This window comes from Salvelinus alpinus, chromosome 18, assembly GCF_045679555.1.
Source record: "Salvelinus alpinus chromosome 18, SLU_Salpinus.1, whole genome shotgun sequence".
NCBI classification, from domain to species: domain Eukaryota; kingdom Metazoa; phylum Chordata; class Actinopteri; order Salmoniformes; family Salmonidae; genus Salvelinus; species Salvelinus alpinus.
In genome coordinates this window covers 15,770,212-15,794,048 of record NC_092103.1, presented here as the reverse complement: position 1 = coordinate 15,794,048, position 23,837 = coordinate 15,770,212, and the positions used below count along the sequence as shown (strand labels likewise).

The following is a 23,837-nucleotide window of genomic DNA, read 5'->3' as shown; positions in this document are numbered from 1 at the left end:
GTTGCGTTATGCTCATTCTGCAAATATACAGAGAGCTTCTGAGAGGGGAGACGTAATGGTGTGATTCCTTGTGCCCTTGCAATGGTCATCATTCTAATATTACTCGACAAATTCCAGAACCGGGAGTCGGAATGAAGGTATGGTAAGCCTATTGCAATGTCAAAGTATCTGTGTTATTATATTTTTGCACAACCGGCTTGCATTCTATCTATTTTACAACTTTCAATTACGGTGCGTCGACAAATATTTAAACAAAATGTCAATTTCATATGCAGTCAAACCCATGCAATGTTATAAAATTACAATACATTCATTGTGTTGTTTGTCGTTTGCTTTAAAGGGTTGTAAACTCTGATTATACGGATACATGTATAAGGTGAGTAACAGTCATGTTTTTACCGGTTGGAATATTTTCTCAGGGTTGAAATATTTATATTGCGTTCTATTTATAATGGCATCCATACATGATATAATACGATGATGGTCATGAGCGCTTTCTGACCCTCAGTCTGACACTAGTGGACTGTACCACAGTGCACCAGTGTCAGACTGGGACCACAGTGCGATGTCTATTCCATTTTCCAGCGTTAATCTGCTATAATGAGATCAGTATACTGCAGTCAATGAGTGAGGGAATATTTTTGAGATTTCTGGTCTGTTGATAAATACCCGTACTTAGTTAGCCTTTGGACTCAGTAATCTCTACAACTCACTGACCGGTAGTGCTACAACAGGCGAGAACAATAACAGTGGTGATGGTGAGGTGGAGAATGGATGATTATGAAAAATAACCCCCTTGCACTTTTTCAGTGAGAGTATCCAACTTGCGGGAAAGTTATTTACCTCATTTTAATTAACCATCTCTACCCCCTTTTTAAAAGTCCTGCTTCTTGAAACACTAATGAGTATCAGAGTATAGAATTTAGAGTAAAGATTTTCTAAATTGAGCAATTATTTCCAATGGTAATGTTTGGCTCCGATCCAGCATATCAGTGTTATGTTATGCAGCAGGCAGTTGTCTTTGAAATTGCAATAGTATCACAAGGCGCTTTGCAAAGTAAACATAAGGAGTTTATCCCCACCCATCGTAGGGAGCTGAATACTTTACAGTGAAGACTGTATCTTATACTGTATCTTCCTTGTATATGCAATGAAGGAACACATTGATATGAGACAAGTGTCAATACAAATGTTGGCTATGATTGTTCAAAGGCCTATCATAAACATATGTGTATTATTGCATGTTTGTGTAACATCTATATCTTCAAGTATTCCATATTGTCCTTGTTGTCTCAGTGCAGGTGAAAGGTCATCTGGTCTTCTTTCTGATCATGACAAACCATAATCTGTCCCAGAGAGAACGCTGTGATGTTTTATTGACTAATCTGGTTCATATTGAACATTTGCTTTTCAGCTCATGAGAAATGGAGGATGATAGCTGAAATACAGTACGTGCAGAAACACACATGAACAGTTTTTTTTTTGGTTGCAGTCAGTGTATCATGTGTTTTTCAACTAATGAATTGATACTGCATTCTGTTATTCAACATGACTTCTCTTGAGTTCCATTGAATTGTCATGGGGACTTGTTAGAGACAGGTCTGTTGCTCATTGGGGAATATTGTTTTATTGTGCAAGAGAATTCACTCAGGATAGGTTGACTACCATGACACAGTTCTGAAGTCCAAAATGGATTTGGAACTGTGAGATGAGCTATGGTCTGTTGGAATGAAATGTGATACATACTCAGAAAGGTAACAGTTTATTAAATACAGCAGTCATACTGTATTTAATATCACAGGAGCAGACACACCACTTTGTTTTTATTTCCTGCAACCAAAATATTCCCTGATCCAAATCACTATTTTTTATTAGTAGGAGCTGTCCTTCCACCCCAAGAGTAAGTGTTTAAAGCAGTTGTTCTTCACTTTTTTTCCTGACTGCGTAAGAATGAGCTGTAAGGTCTTATTTCTAGATTAAATGGGCTGATGTGTGGGCTGATGGGCTGATGTGTGGGCTGATGGGCTGATGTGCCAACATCCCATTTAATCTCGTCGGTCACAATAGTGAGAAAAATATTTTGGTACTTTACAGGCTTTAGAGAAGTTAAAGTTGTACTTATCAACAAATAAGCAATATATTATGGTGTCTAGTATGATTCAGAGAAGTTTCATATGATTTCTCAAAATGGTCACAAGACCACAAACATAAATCTCCAAGGTGTCCTTTACTGACGAATTTGGCACCAGAAGTCTGTATTCAACAGCTTAAAAACAAAGAGTTTTATTCCAAATTTGTCTGTAAAATTTGCTTTTATTGTTTAAAAAAATTCTGAAATATATTGGTGTGTTTTTTTCACAATCTAATCGGTATGTTTAAAATCTATCACTTGAAGGTTTCATTTCAGAGAGACAAACAATCATGTTTTGTTTTTTTTATATCTGCCTCACTCTGAGAGGAAGGAGTAGTACTACTAGGTTTTACACAGTCAAATGTAACAAATAACTACATTTCTAATAAAGAAATGTACAAATTATACATTTGTGACATCAATATTATAAATATTTTTTTTACAAAATAATAATTCAATACAGTAATAATATGAGATCTATACATTGGACATTTTAGTCATTTAGCAGATGCTCTTATCCAGAGTGACTTGCAGTAAGTGCATTCATCTGAAGATAGAGGTAGGTGAGACAACCACCTGTCACAGTCAAATATACAGGATACGAACATTCCATTCCAGCTAAACAAAGGATACTGTATATAGCATTTTGCACACAAAAAATAAAAACATCATCTGAGAACAGTAATATTTTAAACACACATGAAGGGACCCATAAGCAATAATTGCTGATGTAAAAACACACATTTGAAAAATTGGTGAATACAGCGTTTTGGGAATAAACTCTTCAAATACAATTTTTTTTCTTTTTAAAATATTGTCTTTTGTAAATCGAATGTTTAAAGGGTCTAGTTTAAATATGGGCCTTCATTTTCAATACATTGAATCCATGATGCTTGTGGTATATTACATATCTTAGTGGTCACATTTGTGAACTAATTTATTAATCATTAATCAGTAGATTGAAGTTGAGTTGGGTAATGGATATACTTGATCAAGATTATTTTACAGATCGTTTTTCCATTACCGCCAACATATGTTTAAATCAGGGGGAATTGGCCATGTATGGACCCATAAACTGAATTAGTGTAATAACGTAACAAATATTTAATGTCAAAAGGTGTCTTTAGTGTCTGTTACACAATGGTAAACCTGGTTTATGTGAGTTTTGCTGAATAGTCACAAGGGTTGACCTGGTTTATCAGATAATTGGGACATAGCCAATTATCTTGGTTCGTATGGGTATTTGGGCTGAGATATACAGATGTAGTCTGGGTTATATTAGTATTGGGACTCAGTCAAAGGTGTAGACCTGGTTTGTACTAGAACTGAAGTGCAGGGGTAGACCTGGTTTACAGTTTATGAGTATTCAGGCTTTGCAACATGATATCATAGGAAAACATCATCCTGGCACATTTTTGCAAAAAGATAAAATGTCGAATTAGCTAATGTTTTTCTCAATACATTTCAGTCAATGGGAAAAGATCAGTGTCACAGGGTTGATGTTTTTCTCAATACATTTCAGTCAATGGGAAAAGATCAGTGTCACAGGGTTGATGTTTTTCTCAATACATTGCAGTCAATGGGAAAAGATCAGTGTCACAGGGTTGATGTTTTTCTCAATACATTGTAGTCATTGGGAAAAGATGAATGTAACAAGGTTAATGTTTTTCTAATTTATTTAATGTCTGCCTCTCACTATTTACCTCCTCTTTATCACCCCCTCATTCTCTTCTCACTCCCTCCCCCTTCTTTATAACTCCTCCCACTCTCACCCTTTCTGTCTCTCTCTCCCCCTCTCTCCCCCTCCCTCTCTCCCCTTCTCTCTCCCTCCACTCCCCTCCATTCTCTTTCCCTCCGTGCACCTCCTTTCATCTCGCTATCCCTCTCTTCCCGTTCCTCCTTCACCATTTCCCGTTTTTTCTCCCTTTCCCTCGTCCACCTTCTCTCTCCCTCCTCCACCTTTCATTCTCTCTCCCTCCTTCCCCTGCCTCCCCCTCCTCTTGCTCCCTCCTCTCTCCCACCTCTGTCTGTCTGTTGACACTCTTCCCCCCTTCCTCCCTCTCCTCTCTCCCTCCTTCACCCTCTCTCCCCCATTCTCTTTCTCTCTCTCTCCCTCCCTCCTACCCCTCCATTTGATCCCCCTCCTCTATCCCCATCCCTCCTTCACCGTCTCCCTCTCTCTCCCCCCTCTCTCCCCCTCCCTCACTTTTTCTCTCTCTCCTCCCCCCTTCATTCTCTCTCCCTCCTTCTTTTCCTGCCTCTCCCTCCTCTTATCTCTCCCTCTCCCTCCACTCTCCCACAGACAGGCCGATAGACAGACAGACAGACAGACAGACAGACAGACAGACAGACAGACAGACAGACAGACAGCACAGACAGACAGACAGACAGACAGACAGACAGACAGACAGACAGACAGACAGACAGACAGACAGACAGACAGGCAGGCAGGCAGGCAGGCAGGCAGGCAGGCAGACTGATTGACTGACTGACTGACTGACTGACAGGCAGGCAAGCAGTTAGGCAGACAGACAGGCAGACTGACAGGCAGGCATGCAGGCAGGCAGGCAAGCAGTTTGGCAGTCAGACAGACTGACAGGCAGGCAGTTAGGCAGGCAGACAGACAGACAGACAGACAGACAGACACAGACAGTTTCAAGTCAAAAAACAAAACAAATGACCATTATCCTCTTCTGAATTCATTCAGGAATTCATAACAAGGCTCTTAGTTTCTAGACCTGCAAGACAATTGTGTCCAATGGTGGTGAAACATTATTTTGGGTCAATTGACTTTCATATGCCAGGTCCCCCGGTCACAAATATGTACAATTTGGGAAGATTCAACCTTTTTAACCCTTTGAAACTGCCCCTATGACCCCCTATTAAGTAACTTTCTGTAATCATAGGATTAAATGTACAGCCTCCTGGGGACACTCTTTAATGATGCCGAGTTTCAAGTCTTTACGTTAAGAATTGACCGTTCTACAGAGGATGGAAGACAGTGTTTTTGTGTAACTGCAGGGAGAGAATGAAGGACCATGTTGAGGATGAATTAAGACACTTCCTTTTGCCACAGGAAGCTCAATCACAACACAGGGCATCCTTATAAGGTCACGATTGGTTGTGTGCAAGGACGGTTAGCTATCTCAATCGCAGTTAACGGGGCTTTATGATTATGTGAGGGGTGTAGGTAATGCTTTTCTATGGAATAAATGCCTTGTTCTCTGTAGGACCAAGTATTCACTGTGAAGAGTTCATTTCACATGGTCAGATATGGGCTTGGGTTCATCGGTAGTGTCTGTTGAACGATCCCATACGTTCAGTGCCTATGTCACTCAAAAGCACATTAACTCTAGTTCAGGCTTCAAGCTAGGCCTAACTTTCTGCCATGTAGTGGGGAGATGGGCAAATTAATTAATTGTTAATTGGATTAAGGTTAGGGTTATGTCAATCTATCACATTTATTTATAAAGCCATTTTTACATCAGCAGATGTTTGTACAGAAACCGAGCCTAAAACCCCAAAGAGCATGCAATGCAGATGCAGAAGCACGGTGGCTAGGAAAAGCTCCATAGAAAGGCAGTAACCTAGGAAGAAACATAGAGAGGAACCAGACTATGAGGGGTGGCCAGTGTGTCTAGGGTTGAGGCCTTAACCCTAGCTTCATGTCCACATTGCAGCTCAACCCTAAACCTAGCCTGAACCCTAACCCTAACTTCATATCAACACCCGGCTCAACCCTAACCATAGCTTCATATCAGGGTTAGGGTTAGGGTTGAGCCGGGATATGGACATGAAGCTAGGTTTGAGTTTAGAGTTTGTCTGTCTGTATGTCTGCCTGCCTGCATGCCTTCCTGCATGCCTTCCTGTCTGTCTGTGAGTTTATAGGTCTGCCTGTCTCTTTGTCTTTCTCTCTCGCTCTGTCTGTCTGTGAGTAGATATATATGTCTCTCTCTCTTTGTCTGTCCCTCTGTTTGTCTGAGTTTTTATACAGTACCAGTCAAAAGTTTGGACACACCTACTCATTCAAGGGTTTTTCTTTATTTTTACTGTTTTCTACATTGTAGAGTAATATTGAAGACATCAAAATCTAAGAAATATCACATATGGAATCATTTCGCAACCAAAACAGTGTTAAGCAAATCAAAATATATTGTAGATTTTAGTCTTCAAAGTAACCATCATTTGCCTTGATGACAGCTTTGCACACTCTTGGCATTCTCTCAACCAGCTTCACCTGGAATGTTTTTCCAACAGTCTTGAAGGAGTTCCCACATTTGCTGAGCACTTGTTGGCTGCTTTTCCTTCATACTGCGGCCCAACTCATCCCAAACCATCTCAAATGGGTTGAGGTCGGGTAATTGTGGAGGCCAGGTCATCTGATGCAGCACCCCATCACTCTCCTTCTTGGTCAAATAGCGCTGACACAGCCTGGAAGTGTGTTGGGTCATTGTCCTGTTGAAAAACAAATGATAGTCCCACTACGCGCAAACCAGATGGGATGGCGTATTGCTGCAGAATGCTGTGGTAGCCATGCTGGTTAAGTGTGCCTTGAATTCTAAATAAATCACAGACAGTGTCACCAGCAAAGCACCATTACACCTCCTCCTCCATTGTTTACGGTGGGAACCACACATGCAGAGATCATCCGTTCACCTATTCTGCATCTCACAAAGACACGGCGGTTGGAACAAAAAATCTCTCATTTGGACACATCAAACCAAAGGACAAATTTCCACCTGTCTAATGTCCATTGCTCGTGTTTCTTGGCCGAAGCAAGTCTCTTCATTTTATTGGTGTCCTTTAGTAGTGGTTTCTTTGCATCAATTCGACCATGAAGGCCTGATTCACGTAGTCTCCTCTGAACAGTTGATGTTAAGATGTGTCTGTTACTTGAACTCTGTGAAGCATTTATTTGGGCTGCAATTTCTGAGGCTGGTAACTCCAATGAACTTATCTTCTGCAGCAGAGGTAACTCTGGGTCTTCCTTTCCTGTGGCGGTCCTCATGAGAGCCAGTTTCGTCATAGCGCTTGATGGTTTATGCAAATGAACTTGAAGATACTTTCAAAGTTCTTGAAATTTTCCGAATTGACTGACCTTCATGTCTTGAAGTAATGATGGACTGTCATTTGTCTTTGCTTATTTGTTCTTGCCATAATATGGACTTGGGTGGCTACTTTGAAGAATCTCAAATATATTTGATTTGTTTAACACTTTTTTGGTTACTACATGATTCCATATAAAATAGTAAAATAAAGAAAAACCGTTCAATGAGTAGGTGTGTCCAAACTGTTGACTGGTACTGTATATGTATAAGGAATTTGAAAATGATTTATACTTTTACTTATGTATATTTTAACAATTACATATACTTTTGATACTTAAGTATATTTAAAACCAAATACTTTTAGATTTTTAACTCGAGTAGTATTTTACTGGTGGACTTTCACTTTTACTTGATTCATTTTCTATTAAGGTATCTTTACTTTTACTCAAGTATGAAAATTGGGTACTTTTTCCACCACTGCAAAACGCTATATAATACATTTTTTGAAATATTGATAAATTAACTTTTATTGTATGAAGAACTTATGAAAGAGATTGGTGTTTTTTCACTATCTAATCATGGCATGGGGTTCTTCAATGACAGACATGCATTTGTTTGAAATCTATCACTTGATGGTTTCATTTCAGAGATAAATAATCATTTTATTTTACTGAACAATATCCGCCTCACTCTCAGAGAAATAAGTAGTACTGATAGGTTATACACAGTCAAATGTAACAAAAACCACATTTTGAATAAAGAACTGTACATGTGTGACATCAGTATAAAAATAAATGAAACAATACAGTAAAATGAGAGCTGTAGGTAAAACATTTCCATTAGACATTTTTGTAATTTAGTAGATGCTCTTATCCATATTGACTTACAGTTAGTCCGTTGGTCTTAAGATAGCTTGGTGAGACAATGGCATGTCACAGTCAAATATATAGAATACATACATTCCATTCCAGCAAAAAAATGGATATATAGCGTTATTTTTTAATACGCATCTAAATTCTATGAATAAAAAACCGGAGAACAGTAATATTTTACACACACATTAAGGTACCCATAAACAATCCTTTCTAGTGAAAAAACACAAATGTGAAGAATTGGTGGGTATAGCGTTTAGAGAAAAAAACTTCAATTATTTGCACAGTTTGTCAACCTTGTCTGGTCTTTGTTCTTTAGGGAATGTCATATAGTCTGCAAAAAATGATGATAGAAGTCAAAGGTCAGAAGCATTTAATATCCCAATGCTCATCAGCAGGTCCAGCGCATCATGAGATTGACTGTTTTCTACACTGTTAAAATGTCTAACATGACAGGTGGGTTAAGGGCCCTAAATGCCCCCCCATCAGATAAAACTGCCCACAACCAGGCATGTTATAGTAATTAATAGTAAATCGTCATGTACAGTAGATGAGATATTAATAAGCGCAAAGAAAGTGTAGATATTGGTAACAGAGTAGTGCACTGTAGTGTAACTCTTGTTTGCAGTTATCTCTTGTATGCTTTGGCAGTCCCTCCCTGCAGAGCTTACTGGGTGCTAATTGAGGTGACAGGGGAAAGCTCTGCCTCTGGCACTGTGCCAGATATGAGTGATTTCATGGCCAGACCGCTGTGCCTCATCCTGGTAAATCTAGCAGAAAAGAGGAGGAAGGGTGTAGTAATGGCCCACTGAGTGACTGTCCAAAGGGAAGGGGCGCATCTGAGTCATGGTGGCTCATTTACATTTTAAAGTCAAGGGATGTGAATACTGTAGCATTGACATACAGTGCATTCGGAAAGTATTCAGACCCCTTGACTTTTTCCACAGTTTGTTACATTACAGCCTTATTCTAAAATGTATTAAATTATAATTTTTTCCCTCATCAATGACGAAGGGAAAACAGTTTTTTAGAAATTTTGGGAAATGTATTACAAATAAAAAACAGAAACACCTTATTTACATAACTATTCAGACCCTTTGCTATGAGTTGAAATTGAGCTCAGGTGCATCCTGTTTCTATTTATCATCCCTGAGATGTTTCTACAACTTGATTGGAGTCCACATGTGGTAAATTCAATTGATTGGACATGATTTGGAAAGGCAAACACTTGTCTATATAAGGTCCCAGAGTTGACAGTGCATGTCAGAGCAAAAACCAAGCCATGAGGTTGAAGGAATTGTCCGTAGAGCTCTGAGAGGATTGTGTCGAGGCACAGATCTGGGGAAGGGTACCAAAAAATGTCTGCATTATTGAAGGTCCCAAGAACACAGTGGCCTCCATCATTCTTAAATGGAAGAAGTTTGGAACCACCAAGACTCTTCATAGAGCTGGCCACCCGGGTAGAACCTTCCAGAAGGACAACCATCTCTGCATCACTCCAATCAGGCCTTTATGGTAGATTGGCCAGACGGAAGCCATTCCTCAGTAAAAGGCACATGACATGCCAAAAGGCATCTAAAGACTCTCAGACCATGAGAAACAAGATTATCTGGTCTGATGAAACCAAGATTGAACTCTTTGGCCTGAAGGCCAAGCGTCACGTCTGGAGGAAACCTGGCACCATCCCTACGGTGAAGAATGGGGGTGACAGCATCATGCTGTGGGGTGTTTTTCAATGGCAGGGACTGGGAGACTAGTCAAGATCGAGAGAAAGATGAACGGAGCAACATACAGAGAGATCCTTGATAAAAACCTGCTCCAGAGCGCTCAGACTGGGGCGAAGGTTCACCTTCCAACAGGACAACGACCCTAAGCACACAGCAAAGACAACCCAGGAGTGGCTTCGGGACAAGTCTCTGAATGTCCATGAGTGGCCCAGCCAGAGCCTAGACTTGAACCCAATCAAACATCTCTGGAGAGATCTGAAAATAGCTGTGCAGCGATGCTCCCCATCCAACCTGACAGAGCTTGAGAGGATCTGCAGAGAATAATGGGAGAAACTCACCAAATACAGGTGTGGCAAGCTTGTAGCGTCATACCCCAGAAGACTTGAGGCTGTAATCGCTGCCAAAGGTGCTTCAACAAAGTACTGAGTAAAGGGTCTGAATACTTACGTAAATGTGATGTTTCAGTTTTTATTTTTTATACATTTGCAAAAATGTATAAACCTGTTTTTGCTTTGTCATTATGGGGTATTGTGTGTATATCCGTTTTAGAATAAGGCTGTAACGTAACAAAATGTGGGAAAAGTCAAGGGGTCTGAATACCCCCTGACTTCTTCCACATTTTGTTGTATTATAGCCTGAATTTAAAATTGATTAAATTGTGATGTTTTTGTCACTGGCCTTCGCACAATACCCCCAACACACAATGTCAAAGTGGAATGATGTTTTTAAAAATTTTAACAAATTAATTAAAAATGAAAAGCTGAAATGTCTTGAGTGATTAAGTATTCAACCCCTTTGTTATGCCAGTACAAATGTGCTTAACAAGTCACATAAGTGGCATGGACTCACTCTGTGAGCAATAATACTCTTTAACATGATTTTGTTATGACTACCTCATTTCTGTATCCCACACATAAAATTATCTGAAAGTGAATATCAGTCTAGCAGTGAATTTCAAATACAGATTTTACCACAAAGACCAGGGAGGTTTTCCAACTTTTCGCAAAGAAGGGCACCTATTGGTAGATGGGTTAAAATAAAATAAAAACAGACATTGAATATTCCTTTGAGCATGGTGAAGTTATTAATTATACTTTGGATGGTGTATCAATACACCCAGTCACTACAAAGATAACTCAGTTGCCGGAGAGGAAGGAAACCGCTCAGGGATTTCACCATGAGGCCAATAGTGACTTTAAAAGAGTGGCGCACTGCATCACAGTGCTTGAGGTGTCACTACAGCTCCGGGTTCGATCCCAGGCTGTGTTACAGCCGGCCATGACCAGGAGACACATGAGGCTGCACACATTTGGCCCAGCGTCATCTGGGTTAGGGGAGGGTTTGGCCCATCGCGCTCTAGCGACTCCTGCAGGCCGGCTCTGGTTGCCAGTTGTATGGTGTTTCCTCTGACACATTGGTACGGCTGGATTCTGGGTTAAGCAAGCAGTGCGGCTTGGCAGGGTTGTATTTTGGAGGACTCATGGCTCTCGACCTTCGCCTCTCCCGAGTCTACGGGAGTGGCAGTGATGGGCCAAGACTACCAATTGGGGAAAAAAAGGGGTAAAAGTAAATAAAATAAAAATATATAATAAAAAATTGTTACAGAGTTTAACGGCTGTGATAGGAGAAAACTAATGATAGCTCAACAACATTGTAGTTACTCCACAATACTAACCTAATTGACAGAGCGAAAAGGAAGAATACAAATATTCCAAAACCTGCATCCTTTTTGCAATAAGGCCCTAAAGTACAACTGCAAAAAATGTGGCTAAGAAATTCACTTTATGTCCTGAATAAAAAGTGTTATGTTTGGGGCAAATCAAACACATCACTAAGTACCACTCTTCATATTTTCAAGCATGGTGGTGGCTGCGTCATGTCATCGGCAAGGACTAGAGTTTTTTAGGATAAAAAGAAACTGATTAGAACAATACAGGCAAAAACCTAGAGGAAAACCTGGTTCAGTCTTCTTTCCACTGGGAGATGAATTCACCTTTCAGCAGGACAATAACCTAAAACACAAGGCCAAATATACACTTGAGTTGCTTACTAAGACAACATTTTAATGTTCCTGAGTGGCCTAGTTACAGTTTTCACTTAGGTAATGTGCAAATAGTGTATAATCCAGGTGTGTAAAGCACTTTCTTTTTTTCACCTTTATTTAACTAGGCAAGTCAGTTAAGAACACTTAGGGACTTACCCAGAAAGACTCACAGCTGTAATCACTGTCATAGGTGATCCTAACATGTATTGACTCAGGGATGTGAATACTTATGTTAATGAGATATTTCTGTATTTCATTTTCAAGAAATTTGCTAACATTTCTAAAAACATGTTTTCACTTTGTCATTATGGGGTATTGTGTGTAGATGGGTGAGATTTTTGTTTTATTGAACCCATTGTGAATTCTGCCTGTAACACAACGAATGTTGCAATAAGTCAAGGTGTGTGAATACTTTCTGAAGGCAACAAAGCAAAATATTATCAGGAAAACTGGAACTAGAAAGTGAGCTGCTGTGGTTCTTTCTGTTCAGTTTCACAACAAGCTTATTGCTGTAATGTATTTCCGAGAAGACCTTCTCTTTCTCAATGCGGTCAGTTCCACATATTCCATCTAGCTCCTGGATTATGTAACTGCAAGCTGGTTAAGTAGGCAGGCGAGTGAGGTGAGATCACAGAGCACAGGGCAGGCTTGAGTATTGTGTCAGGTCATGGCTGGGCAGAGCTTTATTTGTGGACAGCGGCGACCCCTGCTCCTAAAATATACACTGTCTTCTCTTCTGAACTCAGACAGAGCCACATACTGTATGCTCATGTCAGCTCTTGATTCCCCAGACCGTGGAACAGAAGACATATTCTCTCTCTCCCTGCCCCTCCCTCATCCTCTCATCAGTATGCTCCAAGGGGCTGCGCCCGAGATCACACCATCTTGGGTCTCAGGCTCTGGAGTGGACAGTCTTGCTGTCAGTAAAACATTGATCAGGCAAACATGTCACATGCACTGTACGGTCCTCTTATGGTCCTTGACCACACTAATATCCCTAAGTGCTCGACCAGGTCATAAGGCTGTCATAACTGAAAAATGACCCCACTGCTCCCACAGTAACCATACAAGTCTTTACGTAAAGAAGATGTTTTCACCTTCCTCTCATCAGGTGTTTTTTGTCTATAAGCGTTGTGGTCACTTTCCTGCTGCAATGTTGTTATTTATTAGATAATGGACAGAAATGGATTGATTAATTGCAACATTCCCTTCGGACTAGCTCATTAGGACAGGCTGTTTGGGCCCTGGTGCTTGACTCAGTCATTTTCAACCTCAAACAGACGCAAAGAGTTCTCATAATAATGTATTTGCAGCCCACATCCACTGTCTTTTTTTGTGTGTCTTTCACCCTGTTCGTTCCAGTCTGAGAGACTATTAAGTCTTTCTTCTGAAGCTCTATAAACCGTAACATCTGCCTCTGCTGCACCACTGTTCACAGGGCTCTGTTCTGAATACGCCGGCTGCCGCCATGCACTGCTACACAATTTTCAATGCACTAGGATCCCGGAGACTGTATTACAATACTTCAATGCCTTTTGTAGAGGAACTCAGGAGCCACAAAGGCATGTAGTTCATTGAGGGGAAAGGTTGTTGAGCAGCGGAAGATCACACTGAGGCATTGTGGGATTCAGGGACAAATGACGAATAAAGTGTGAAGTCTGAGATCCTTTCCCTTAGTGATGCGACCTGCAACAAAAGTTGTAAAAAAGGGATGAAACTGGGGCATTGTATTGATTGCATTGCAGGCTACTATGATTTCAGTACTGCCAAAGGCATATTGTTTATGAACCTACTGGGATGGATAATAGGACTCTAAACTAGGCATTCAAACTTGGAGAACAGACGTGCATGCTGTGCGTGTTTGTGTCGTAGGCAGGAGCATCGTCCATGTGGGCATCATGCTGCGGGCTGCTGAACGAGGTGATGGGCACAGGGACGGTGCGCGGGCAGCAGCCAGGGTTCGGGGCCGGGGCGGGGCCCTTCCGCTTTGCCCCCAGCGCTGGGTACTCCACCTACCCCCCCACCAGCTCAGGGAGCGCAGGTCAGCTCTGCAAGGCCTGTGGACTGGCCTTCTCTGTCTTCAGGCGCAAGGTAAGTGGTGAGGAGGATGATGTTTCTAGTGTGTAAAACAATGACGATGATGATGTTGTTTATGATGAGGAAGCTGATGAGGACAGTGTGTAAGAAGATGATGAGGAGGAGGAGGAGGAAGAATGCGCCCCTTAAAAATAAACAAATAAAACTAACTTCCATATGAAGTACTCAATCATAATGGCCACACCAGGGCACCAGCTTAGACTGCAGACAGGTAAATGGCAGAGTGTCTCTAGGCATTGTCTGATAGTGTGGCATGCTGGGACAGTGCTGGAAGCCCCTGGAGCGTTCCCCGATCTTCCAGGCTCAGACTGCTCTATCAGCCCGCTCACACCTGTTGCTATGCCGATGGCAGGTTCAGTCCCGGGATATATTATAACCACACGTGTGTGTGTGTGGCTCAGCTTGATATATTTGTGTCATGAAAGCAGAGGTTCAGGGGGATTAACACTGATGATTGAAGAATAGATCTGTCAGAGTGGTCCGCAGCTCATTTACACACCAATGACATGGAAAAATCTCCATTCAAACTGCCTGTCTGTCAGTCGATTCATCTGAATTGCCTCAGTAAACCGAGATAAGCTTGTGAATGTCAGGAATATCTGGGCAATTTGCCATATAGGATTATTTAGATTTTCTGTGCCAAGAAATGAGATAAAGTCCTCCTCTGTCCTAGAACATGGTGACGTCATAGGGAATCAAATCAAATCAAATGTATTTATAAAGCCCTTCTTACATCAGCTGATATCTCAAAGTGCTGTACAGAAACCCAGCCTAAAACCCCAAACAGCAAGCAATGCAGGTGTAGAAGCACGGTGGCTAGGAAAAACTCCCTAGAAAGGCCAAAACCTAGGAAGAAACCTAGAGAGGAACCAGGCTATGAGGGGTGGCCAGTCCTCGTCTGGCTGTGCCGGGTGGAGATTATAACAGAACATGGCCAAGATGTTCAAATGTTCATAGATGACCAGCATGGTCAAATAATAATAATCACAGTGGATGTTGAGGGTGCAACAGGTCAGCACCTCAGGAGAAAATGTCAGTTGAATTTTTATAGCCGATCATTCAGAGTATCTCTACCGCTCCTGCTGTCTCTAGAGAGTTGAAAACAGCAGGTCCGGGACAGGTAGCACGTCCGGTGAACAGGTCAGGATTCCATAGCCGCAGGCAGAACAGTTGAAACTGGAGCAGCAATACGGCCAGGTGGACTGGGGACAGCAAGGAGTCATCAGGCCAGGTAGTCCTGAGGCATGGTCCTAGGGCTCAGGTCCTCCGAGAGAGAGAAAGAAAGAAAGAAAGAAAGAAAGAAAGAAAGAAAGAAAGAAAGAAAGAAAGAAAGAAAGAAAGAAAGAAAGAAAGAAAGAAAGAAAGAAAGAGAGAGGGAGAGAATTAGAGAGAGCATACTTAAATTCATACAGGACACCGGATAAGACAGGAGAAATACTCCAGATATAACAGACTGACCCCCGACACATAAACTACTGCAGCATAAATACTGGAGGCTGAGACAGGAGGGGTCGGGAGACACTGTGGCCCCATCCGACGATACCCCCGGACAGGGCAAACAAGCAGGATATAACCCCACTCACTTTTCCAAAGCACAGGCCCCACACCACTAGAGGGATATCTTCAACCACCAACTTACCATGCTGAGAAAAGGCTGAGTATAGCCTACAAAGATCTCCGCCACGGCACAACCCAAGGGGAGGCACCAACCCAGACAGGAAGACCACGTTAGTGACGCACCCCTCCCAGGGACAGCATGGAAGAGCACCAGTAAGCCAGTGACTTAGCCCCTGTAATAGGGTTAGAGGCAGAGAATCCCAGTGGAGAGAGGGGAACCGGCCAGGCAGAGATAGCAAGGGCGGTTCGTTGCTCCAGAGCCTTTCCGTTCACCTTCACACTCCTGGGCCAGACTACACTCAATCATAGGACCTACTGAAGAGATGAGTCTTCAATAAAGACTTAAAGGTTGAGACCGAGTCTGCGTCTCTCACATAGGTAGGCAGACCATTCCACAAAAATGGAGATCTATAGGAGAAAGCCCTGCCTCCAGCTGTTTGCTTAGAAATTCTAGGGACAGTTAGGAGGCCTGCGTCTTGTGACCGTAGCGTACATGTAGGTATGTACGGCAGGACCAAATTGGAAAGATATGTAGGAGCAAGCCCATCTAATGCTTTGTAGGTTAGCAGTAAAACCTTGAAATCAGCCCTTGCCTTAACAGGAAGCCAGTGTAGAGAGGCTAGCACTGGAGTAATATGATAAATCTTTTGGGTTCTAGTCAAGGTTCTAGCAGCCGTGTTTAGCACTAACTGAAGTTTATTTAGTGCTCTATCCGGGTAGCCGGAGAGTAGAGCATTGCAGTAGTCTAACCTAGAAGTAACAAAAGCATGGATTCATTTTTCTGCATCATTTTTGGACAGAAGGTTTTTGATTTTTTGCAATGTTACGTAGATGGAAAAAAGCTGTCCTTGAAACAGTCTTGATATGTTCGTCAAAAGAGAGATCAGGGTCCAGAGCAACTCCGAGGTCCTTCACAGTTTTATTTGAGATGACTTTACAACCATCAAGATTAATTGTCAGATTCAACAGAAGATCTCTTTGTTTCTTGGGACCTAGAACAAGCATCTCTGTTTTGTCTGAGTTTAAAAGTAGAACATTTGCAGCCATCCACTTCCTTATGTCTGAAACGCAGGCTTCCAGCGAGGGCAATTTTGGGGCTTCACCATGTTTCATTGAAATGTACAGCTGTGTGTCATCCGCATAGCAGTGAAAGTTAACATTATGTTTCCGAATGACATCACCAACAAGGACTCATTTGTGAAGGTGGTAAATGACCTTTTAATGGCGTCAGACCGAGGCTCTGCATCTGTCCTCGTGCTACTAGACCTTAGTGCTGCCTTTGATACCATCGATCACCACATTCTTTTGGAGAGATTGGAAACCCAAATTGGTCTACACGGACAAGTTCTGGCCTGGTTTAGATCTTATCTGTCGGAAAGATATCAGGTTGTCTCTGTGGATGTTTTGTCCTCTGACAAATCAACTGTAAATTTCGGTGTTCCTCAAGGTTCCGTTTTAGGACCACTATTGTTTTCACTATATATTTTACCTCTTTTGGAAAGCTGTTGTCTAGCAAATTTGGCAGATCCCTCTCATTAGCTGTAATTAATATATTTCCAAAAACAGGAAAGTTAAATGACTCCATGATGCCAAATAATTAATTAAATCTAGTAATTAATTGATCAGGAGGAATGGACATGACTGGCTGATGGGATCGCATGTCTTCTAAATGTGTGTGGTGACTCTCCCTCTCTCTCCCTCTCTCTACTCCCTCTCTCTCTCTCTCTCTCTCTCTCTCTCTCTCTCTCTCTCTCTCTCTCTCTCTCTCTCTCTCTACTCCCTCTCTCTCTCTCTCTACTCTCTCTCTCTACTCTCTCTCTCTACTCCCTCTCTCTCTCTTTACTCCCTCTCTCTCTCTCTACTCCCTCTCTCTCTCTCTACTCCCTCTCTCTCTCTACTCCCTCTCTCTCTCTCTCTACTCCCTCTCTCTCTCTTTCTACTCCCTCTCTCTACTCCCTCTCTCTCTCTACTCTCTCTCTCTCTCTCTCTCTACTCTCTCTCTCCCTCTCTCTCTCTCTACTCCCTCTCTCCCTCTTTCTCTCTACTCCCTCTCTCTCTACTCCCTCTCTCCCTCTCTCCCTCTATTCCCTCTCTCTCTCTCTCTACTTTCTCCCTCTCTCTACTCCCTCTCTCTCTCTACTCCCTCTCTCTCTCTTTCTACTCCCTCTCTCTCTCTTTCTACTCCCTCTCTCTACTCCCTCTCTCTCTCCCCCTCTCTCTACTCCCTCTCCCTCTTTCTCTCTACTCCCTCTCTCTCTCTACTCCCACTCTCCCTCTATTCCCTCTCTCTCTCTCTCTACTTTCTCTCTCCCTCTCTCTACTCCCTCTCTCCCTCTCTTTCTCCCTCTCTTTCTCAGCACATATGCTTGGACTGTAAGAAGAGTTTCTGTGCCCTGTGCTCGGTGCTGCAGGAGAACCTCCGCTGCTGCACCACCTGTCACCTCCTGCGCGGCACGGCCTTCCAGAGACCACAGCTCATGGCGCTGCGCGTTAAAGACCTGCGCCAGTACCTGCTGCTGCGCAACATCCCTACAGACACCTGCAGAGAGAAGGAGGACCTGGTGGACCTGGTGCTCTGCCACCTGGAAGCAGGGGAAAACACCTCCACACAAGGAGCTGTAGAGGAGGAAGAGGAGGAGGAGGACACAGACAGCCTGCACTCCCTCCACGCCTCGCCCCCCTCAGCCACACGACGCTCCGCCTCGGAGCAGTCGGCGCTCTCTGCCTCCCAGGGAGACGCTCCTCTCAGCCGGAGTGACAGCTCAGGGACCGCTCAGAGCCAGGTGTGACTAGCCACACACACACAACACACTCACACACGCATGCACAGTCGCTCACGCACGCGGACACACACATGCGCGCGTGCGCACACACACACACACACACAACTTGGTCCCATTCCCTCACGTCTGCCCTCCGTTACTGCCTTCCCTGCTCTTTTGACATCTGTCCTACTTGTTTCAAAGCTAATTAATGTGAAGCTTGAAGAGCACATGGCACGGATGTGGGAAACATATTTGTCAGTGTGAAGTCGTCACAGCTAAGCATAACAATCAGCAGCGTGCAATCTGTTCTAGATCTCTAGTGCTGGTTTGTAGGGCTAGGATTGTCCCCAGTCCTACTGAAAGTAACCCCCTGGGATAACCATATAGGCTAAGTCTAGGAGCATGAAAAGCTTCCAAGCAGTATAGTATTGCAGTCAGGCCCTGTTCTTTGCAGCCAGAAAAAACAGTTTGATACAGTTTGGTGCTGTGTGTGTTTGACATGAATGAGGTGCTTCACTCACACAGGGAAAAGCCCAGCACCACTGCAGTGAGCTGACGTCCACTTGACTGACTGCTGGAAACAGCTGCGTTTACAGTGTCACCCTGGGAGCTGGAGCCAGTCAGCAACAGTCAGGGCTTAAACCCTTTGCCTTTTTTTAAGTCTGTTATGCTGAGTCGGTTATGTAACGCTCAGTCGCACACAGGCTGGCTTCTGATTCCTCTCAACTGCACAGCTGTAACTGAAAAGACAGAGAGAAAGAGAAAGACAGTGCTTCTCACATCTCTGTCCCTGGGGTCATCTTCGGCATCCCAAACATCAACATCCTCCTATCCTCCACTAGCACTGTCTTTGCTGCTATTGAGGAGAGATGTACTCTGACAGTGATATGTGGTTGTCTCACCAACTATCTTAAGATCAATGCACTAACTGTAACGCCCTCGGCTGGTTATGGGCATCGCTGGTGCCCGGTGCTTGCACAGCGGTTCGGTTGTGGCGTTGCCGATCAATCTGGGGAGGCTAGCACGCCACCAACAGGACTGCTGATGCATTATTAACGCAGGTGCATGCTGGGAGCCTGCGGCTTATTGGTCCAGCGGAATGTGACGGAGGGAGCGCGTGTGTGTGCATGTACAACCAGGGACGTCAGCGTCCCCCGACCCCTACACACCCATCCCTCATTGTGATATCACACCAGAAGAATGCCCGGCGCCTGCACCATTAGCTAATTGCTTTTTGTGCTGTGGTCCGGTGGAGACAGAGACGAGGGGAGTCCAGGCTACTCTCTTTATGTTCTCTCTTCATTGCACATAAAGGGCTGAGTTAATGCAGGGCAATATGCCACAAGCCAAACACATTCTCACCAGACTCACTCTGCGTTTTTGCTGCATCCCGGCCAAGACCATTGAATTCTGGTCGCAGGCAAACTCCTAATAAAGCCATCGCCTTCAAAAGGGAATAATTAACCACTGATTTGAAGATTAGAAGAAGCAAATGATGCTGAATACTAAGTGTAACACAGACTACCTTTTAGAGGATACGCCTCCATACCTAATTTCCTTATCAGACATTTTAAGAGAGCCATCAAATATCAATGTGATTAACTGCAAGTGGAAGTCTAGTGATTACAGCCCACCCTGTGGTGTTTTATAGAAATTCTGATTTGTGGGAGAAAGAGTGAGGAGCATCCTGTAGGGAAAAAAAAGTATTTCAAAGCTGCTTATCTGCTTTCATACCATTTCAAAAACTGAATCTGACCATCTTTTTGTTCTATGTTTTGTTTTCTGTTGAAACACCAGCAGCATGGGGAAGCTCCAACCATCCCTCTCCTGCACCTGGAACCTGCCAGGGAACCTACCATAGAGGTGAGACAGCCAGCTCTGCCTCTGTCTCTACCACATGTATTTAACTGAAGAGAACTCACTGACCCACTCTTGTGAGAGGATTCACTTTGTGCTACTGTTTCAATGACCATGGCGTTCACTACAAAACCTAGTCGTAGTTGAACTTGTTGGCTTGAACATGTTTTCTGAAGGGCCTCCTCTTTTCTCTCTGGTAGGTCAGTCCAGTGACGCAGAGGAGGATGCGGGCCTCTTTATCTGACCTGGATAATGAGGGGGACATTGAGAGCCTGTCTGTTCGGCAGCTCAAAGAGATTCTGGCACGTAACTTTGTCAACTACTCTGGCTGCTGTGAGAAGTGGGAGCTAATAGAGCGGGTACATCGGCTCTACAGGGAGAACGAGCAGAACAGGAAGTCCAGTAAGCACCATGTTGAATCATTTCCTCCTTTACCAACCAACCTAACCTCAGCTAGAACCCATAGTGATCCTGTTAATAACGACCATTGGAGCTTATCAATCTCCAGTTAACCCCTATTTTGAACAATATAGAAACTGTCCAAGTTTTAAACATCTTTCTTTGATTGGTGTTATTTACAGTTCCAGATACAGCACAGTATTAAATATGCATTTCTTGATTTTATTTTAGTGGAAAATGTCAGTAACATCAACAGCATGACCGCAGGTGAGCATTCAATACTCTTTCGTTGGGTTGTATATAACATGCACATATTTGAGTTGAAGTGTGACTTCTCATTCACTGCTGGATCAGATGACTGTGTACAGGAGTTGTTCTCAGTACTACGTGAGGTGGAAGAATTGGAGTAAGAGCTTGTATCCTGTTAGAATCACTAATGGCTCTTTTGGTATGTGCTTTCATTCTAAGTGGTGGCATATCCTCCACCTATATGCAATGGTGCAGTGGGAGGTAAGGCAGTATTGTGTAAAGCATGTCTAACTCCACCATCATCCCACCTGCAAAACCACAGAGTGCTCAGCACTGTCTTCAAATACAACTCTCCATATTGATGCATGCTGAAGTCTAATTTCCGTCAGATCCTGATCACATTTCCCGGCATGGTCCCATGTTGTTCTCATTTCCGTCATCTCATTAGTACTGAAGGCTTGTCGTTCATCCTGTCATTGACGCGGTCCCTAACAACTCTTACCTCGTTACGACCCGTCATATTATTTGAATCCCACCATCTTCATCAGGTTTCATTGTAGTGCAGGTCTTTGAGACGCCCTTCCTAATAATATAAAGGGCTTGAGGGTGGCATTATACCCTGCTGTTTAACACACTAAGTGTTGTTCTGGAGAGAGACCAGTTAATCCTGCTGTTTAAACTGGCTATTGACACACTACGTACATCATGCAGCTACTGATCAGAGGAGGCTGGTGGGAGGAGCTATAGGAGGATGGGAACATTGTAATGGCTGGAATGGAATGAATGGAACGGTATCAAACAGATCAAATATTTGGAAACCACATGACTCTGTGGCAATTATTCCATTCCAGCCATTACAATGAGCCCGTCTTCTTAGGGCTCCTCCCGCCAGCCTCCACTGCTACTGATGTAGGATATGTGAATGAACCAGAGAAGACAGCCATCATCAGGCTGCGTACTGCGTAGGGTAATGCTGTTTCCTCATGCCTTGTTTCTCTCCACAGACAGTATGAAGGCTCAGCTGGCCTCTGATGATCACCTGTGTCGCATCTGCATGGACGCTGTGATCGACTGTGTGCTGCTGGAGTGTGGCCACATGGTCACCTGTACCAAATGTGGGATGAGGATGAGCGAGTGCCCCATCTGCAGGCAGTACGTGGTGCGGGCCGTGCACGTCTTCAAGTCTTAACTCTGCCGTGAGCGAGCGTTTCAGCCGAGGACATTGAACCTGCGGCAGAGTGTGCACATGCTCGAAAAGCTGAATCTGTAGTGAGGGAGTGTGAGTGGGCTGTGCACGTTTCCAAGGATGCAACAGACGTGCACATCCTCCAGTTGAAATGACATGCAGAGCAGACAGCTTCACACAGCCTAACTTCTATTACTAGAACTACAAGTCCCACTCCTCCCCAGTGATGGTCTGGACCCCACTGGCTGCACTGACTGACCTTCTACAAGTCTTTAGTGTAACACACACTGAACTGTTCCAAAAATAACTCTACAATATCTTATTTTACAGTGCTTCATTTCAGTTTGTAGCATTTTGAAAAAAACGTATAATTAACCATGGAGCGGAGTTGGTCCCATGGATGCTTGAATTGGATGTGATTGTTCATGGTGAGTGGCTGAGGTGATCAAGGTGGAAATGATGACGATATCCCAGGTTTAGAGTCGATATGGTTTACACACTCCTGTCACACCAGGCTATACTGTACGTATCTCCTTCACTGTTCTTTAGTATGTGCAATATAAGAAAAAAGAGACTTCTATGTGTGAGTGGGGGACTGTCTGTCTATAAACCAGTCTGTATGTTTCTGTGCTGTTTCGTTCTACACACACATCGTAGGGTGTTTTGGGTGCCAAACTTCACACCACAACTACAGTACATTACTGATGTCTGATTGCGGTTTCTATGCCAAGTGTCACTCCTCACTTCAGGCCATGCATTGTAGATTGGAGCAGCATCCAACCCAAACTCAAATGAATCAAATGTGTTCAAGCTCAATGATTGGTTAGATTGTAGGGAGCCACATGCTATGGGTTAGTAAGGGGCTTCAGTTCAGAGTTGTTCCACCCATCTCTTGCATGTGTTTAGTCAGTCACAAGTGATATCACATTATGATCAATATGTACTATGTTGATGATCTTGTTTGGCTTGGATAAGGCTCCCGTCTACTGCACGCTGTCTACTGTGGTAACATGCCATACACTGTGGCTGGGTCATCCCATGCTTTATACTCCTGTGCTCTGTGTCGCTTTTATTAAAGTCAGGCATGACTGGCAATGTGTCTCTGCCATTTCATTTAATTAAGCAATATCATGCCATTATTTTTCCATAGGTGTTTTGTCCGCTTGTGTTGTCCATTGGCCGTGTTCAACTCGAGAAGTAGGTAATAGGTGCTTATACTTAAACATATCTTTTGTCATGTTGTGGGTGTGTCTTGTGAAATCTCTAATATTTTTTTAAGAGAATAAAAAGGAAGCATAACCCAAGTCTATTCTACATGAATCAGTTAATACAATCACACTTCTGTTCTTTCAGATTTGTTGAATGACTTAAAAAAACTAGCTACTGATGCCTGTGGTACGTTATAGCAGAAAAGCTTATTGCTGTAAAATGTATTGCATATGATATCTAATATTGTTGTTTACTGAAATGTAATCTATAGATAAATATATTTTTCCATTTGCTTTGGAAGTCTTATATAATTTATTAGCATTTAGTGATATTTGAGAGGTTGAATTGCAATGTTTTTCTAAATGTAAATGCACTTAATTTGATCAGATGAATATGATTCTCTGCCAATCAAAAACAGAGCGCTTACTGATCATGTGACAGCTCACAATTAAAGTTCTCTCCTTTTCCTTTGGAGAATTTCTTGTTCTTACCTGCTAGGATCCATTTATACATCACGCACTGTCACTGTGTTCACATGTTTGTTTATTATAATCCTGCTACTTCTCAAAAAGATGTCACTTGTAGGCAGCTATATGATATTAAAGTATAATGAGTTATACGAGCATTCAATGGAAT

General features: G+C 43.0%; 1 protein-coding gene across 8 annotated transcripts; it reads left to right on the top strand.

Moving 5' to 3' along the window:
* Positions 1 to 23,836, top strand: LOC139544511 (E3 ubiquitin-protein ligase RNF34-like). 8 transcript variants are annotated; one of them, XM_071351681.1, is made up of 10 exons: positions 2 to 137; positions 341 to 376; positions 1,415 to 1,448; positions 13,695 to 13,913; positions 17,894 to 18,319; positions 20,099 to 20,164; positions 20,359 to 20,560; positions 20,789 to 20,824; positions 21,026 to 21,067; positions 21,811 to 23,836. In XM_071351681.1, exons 4-10 carry the CDS (start codon positions 13,710 to 13,712, stop codon positions 21,993 to 21,995), a joined length of 1,161 nt encoding a protein of 386 aa, XP_071207782.1. In that variant the 5' UTR covers positions 2 to 137; positions 341 to 376; positions 1,415 to 1,448; positions 13,695 to 13,709; the 3' UTR covers positions 21,996 to 23,836. The 8 variants fall into 8 exon arrangements, with proteins under 8 accessions (XP_071207787.1, XP_071207782.1, XP_071207783.1 ...); XM_071351682.1 differs by having other exon boundaries at positions 2 to 142; XM_071351686.1 differs by lacking the exon at positions 1,415 to 1,448 and having other exon boundaries at positions 1 to 137; positions 17,948 to 18,319.
* Position 23,837: the final 1 nt, after the last annotated feature.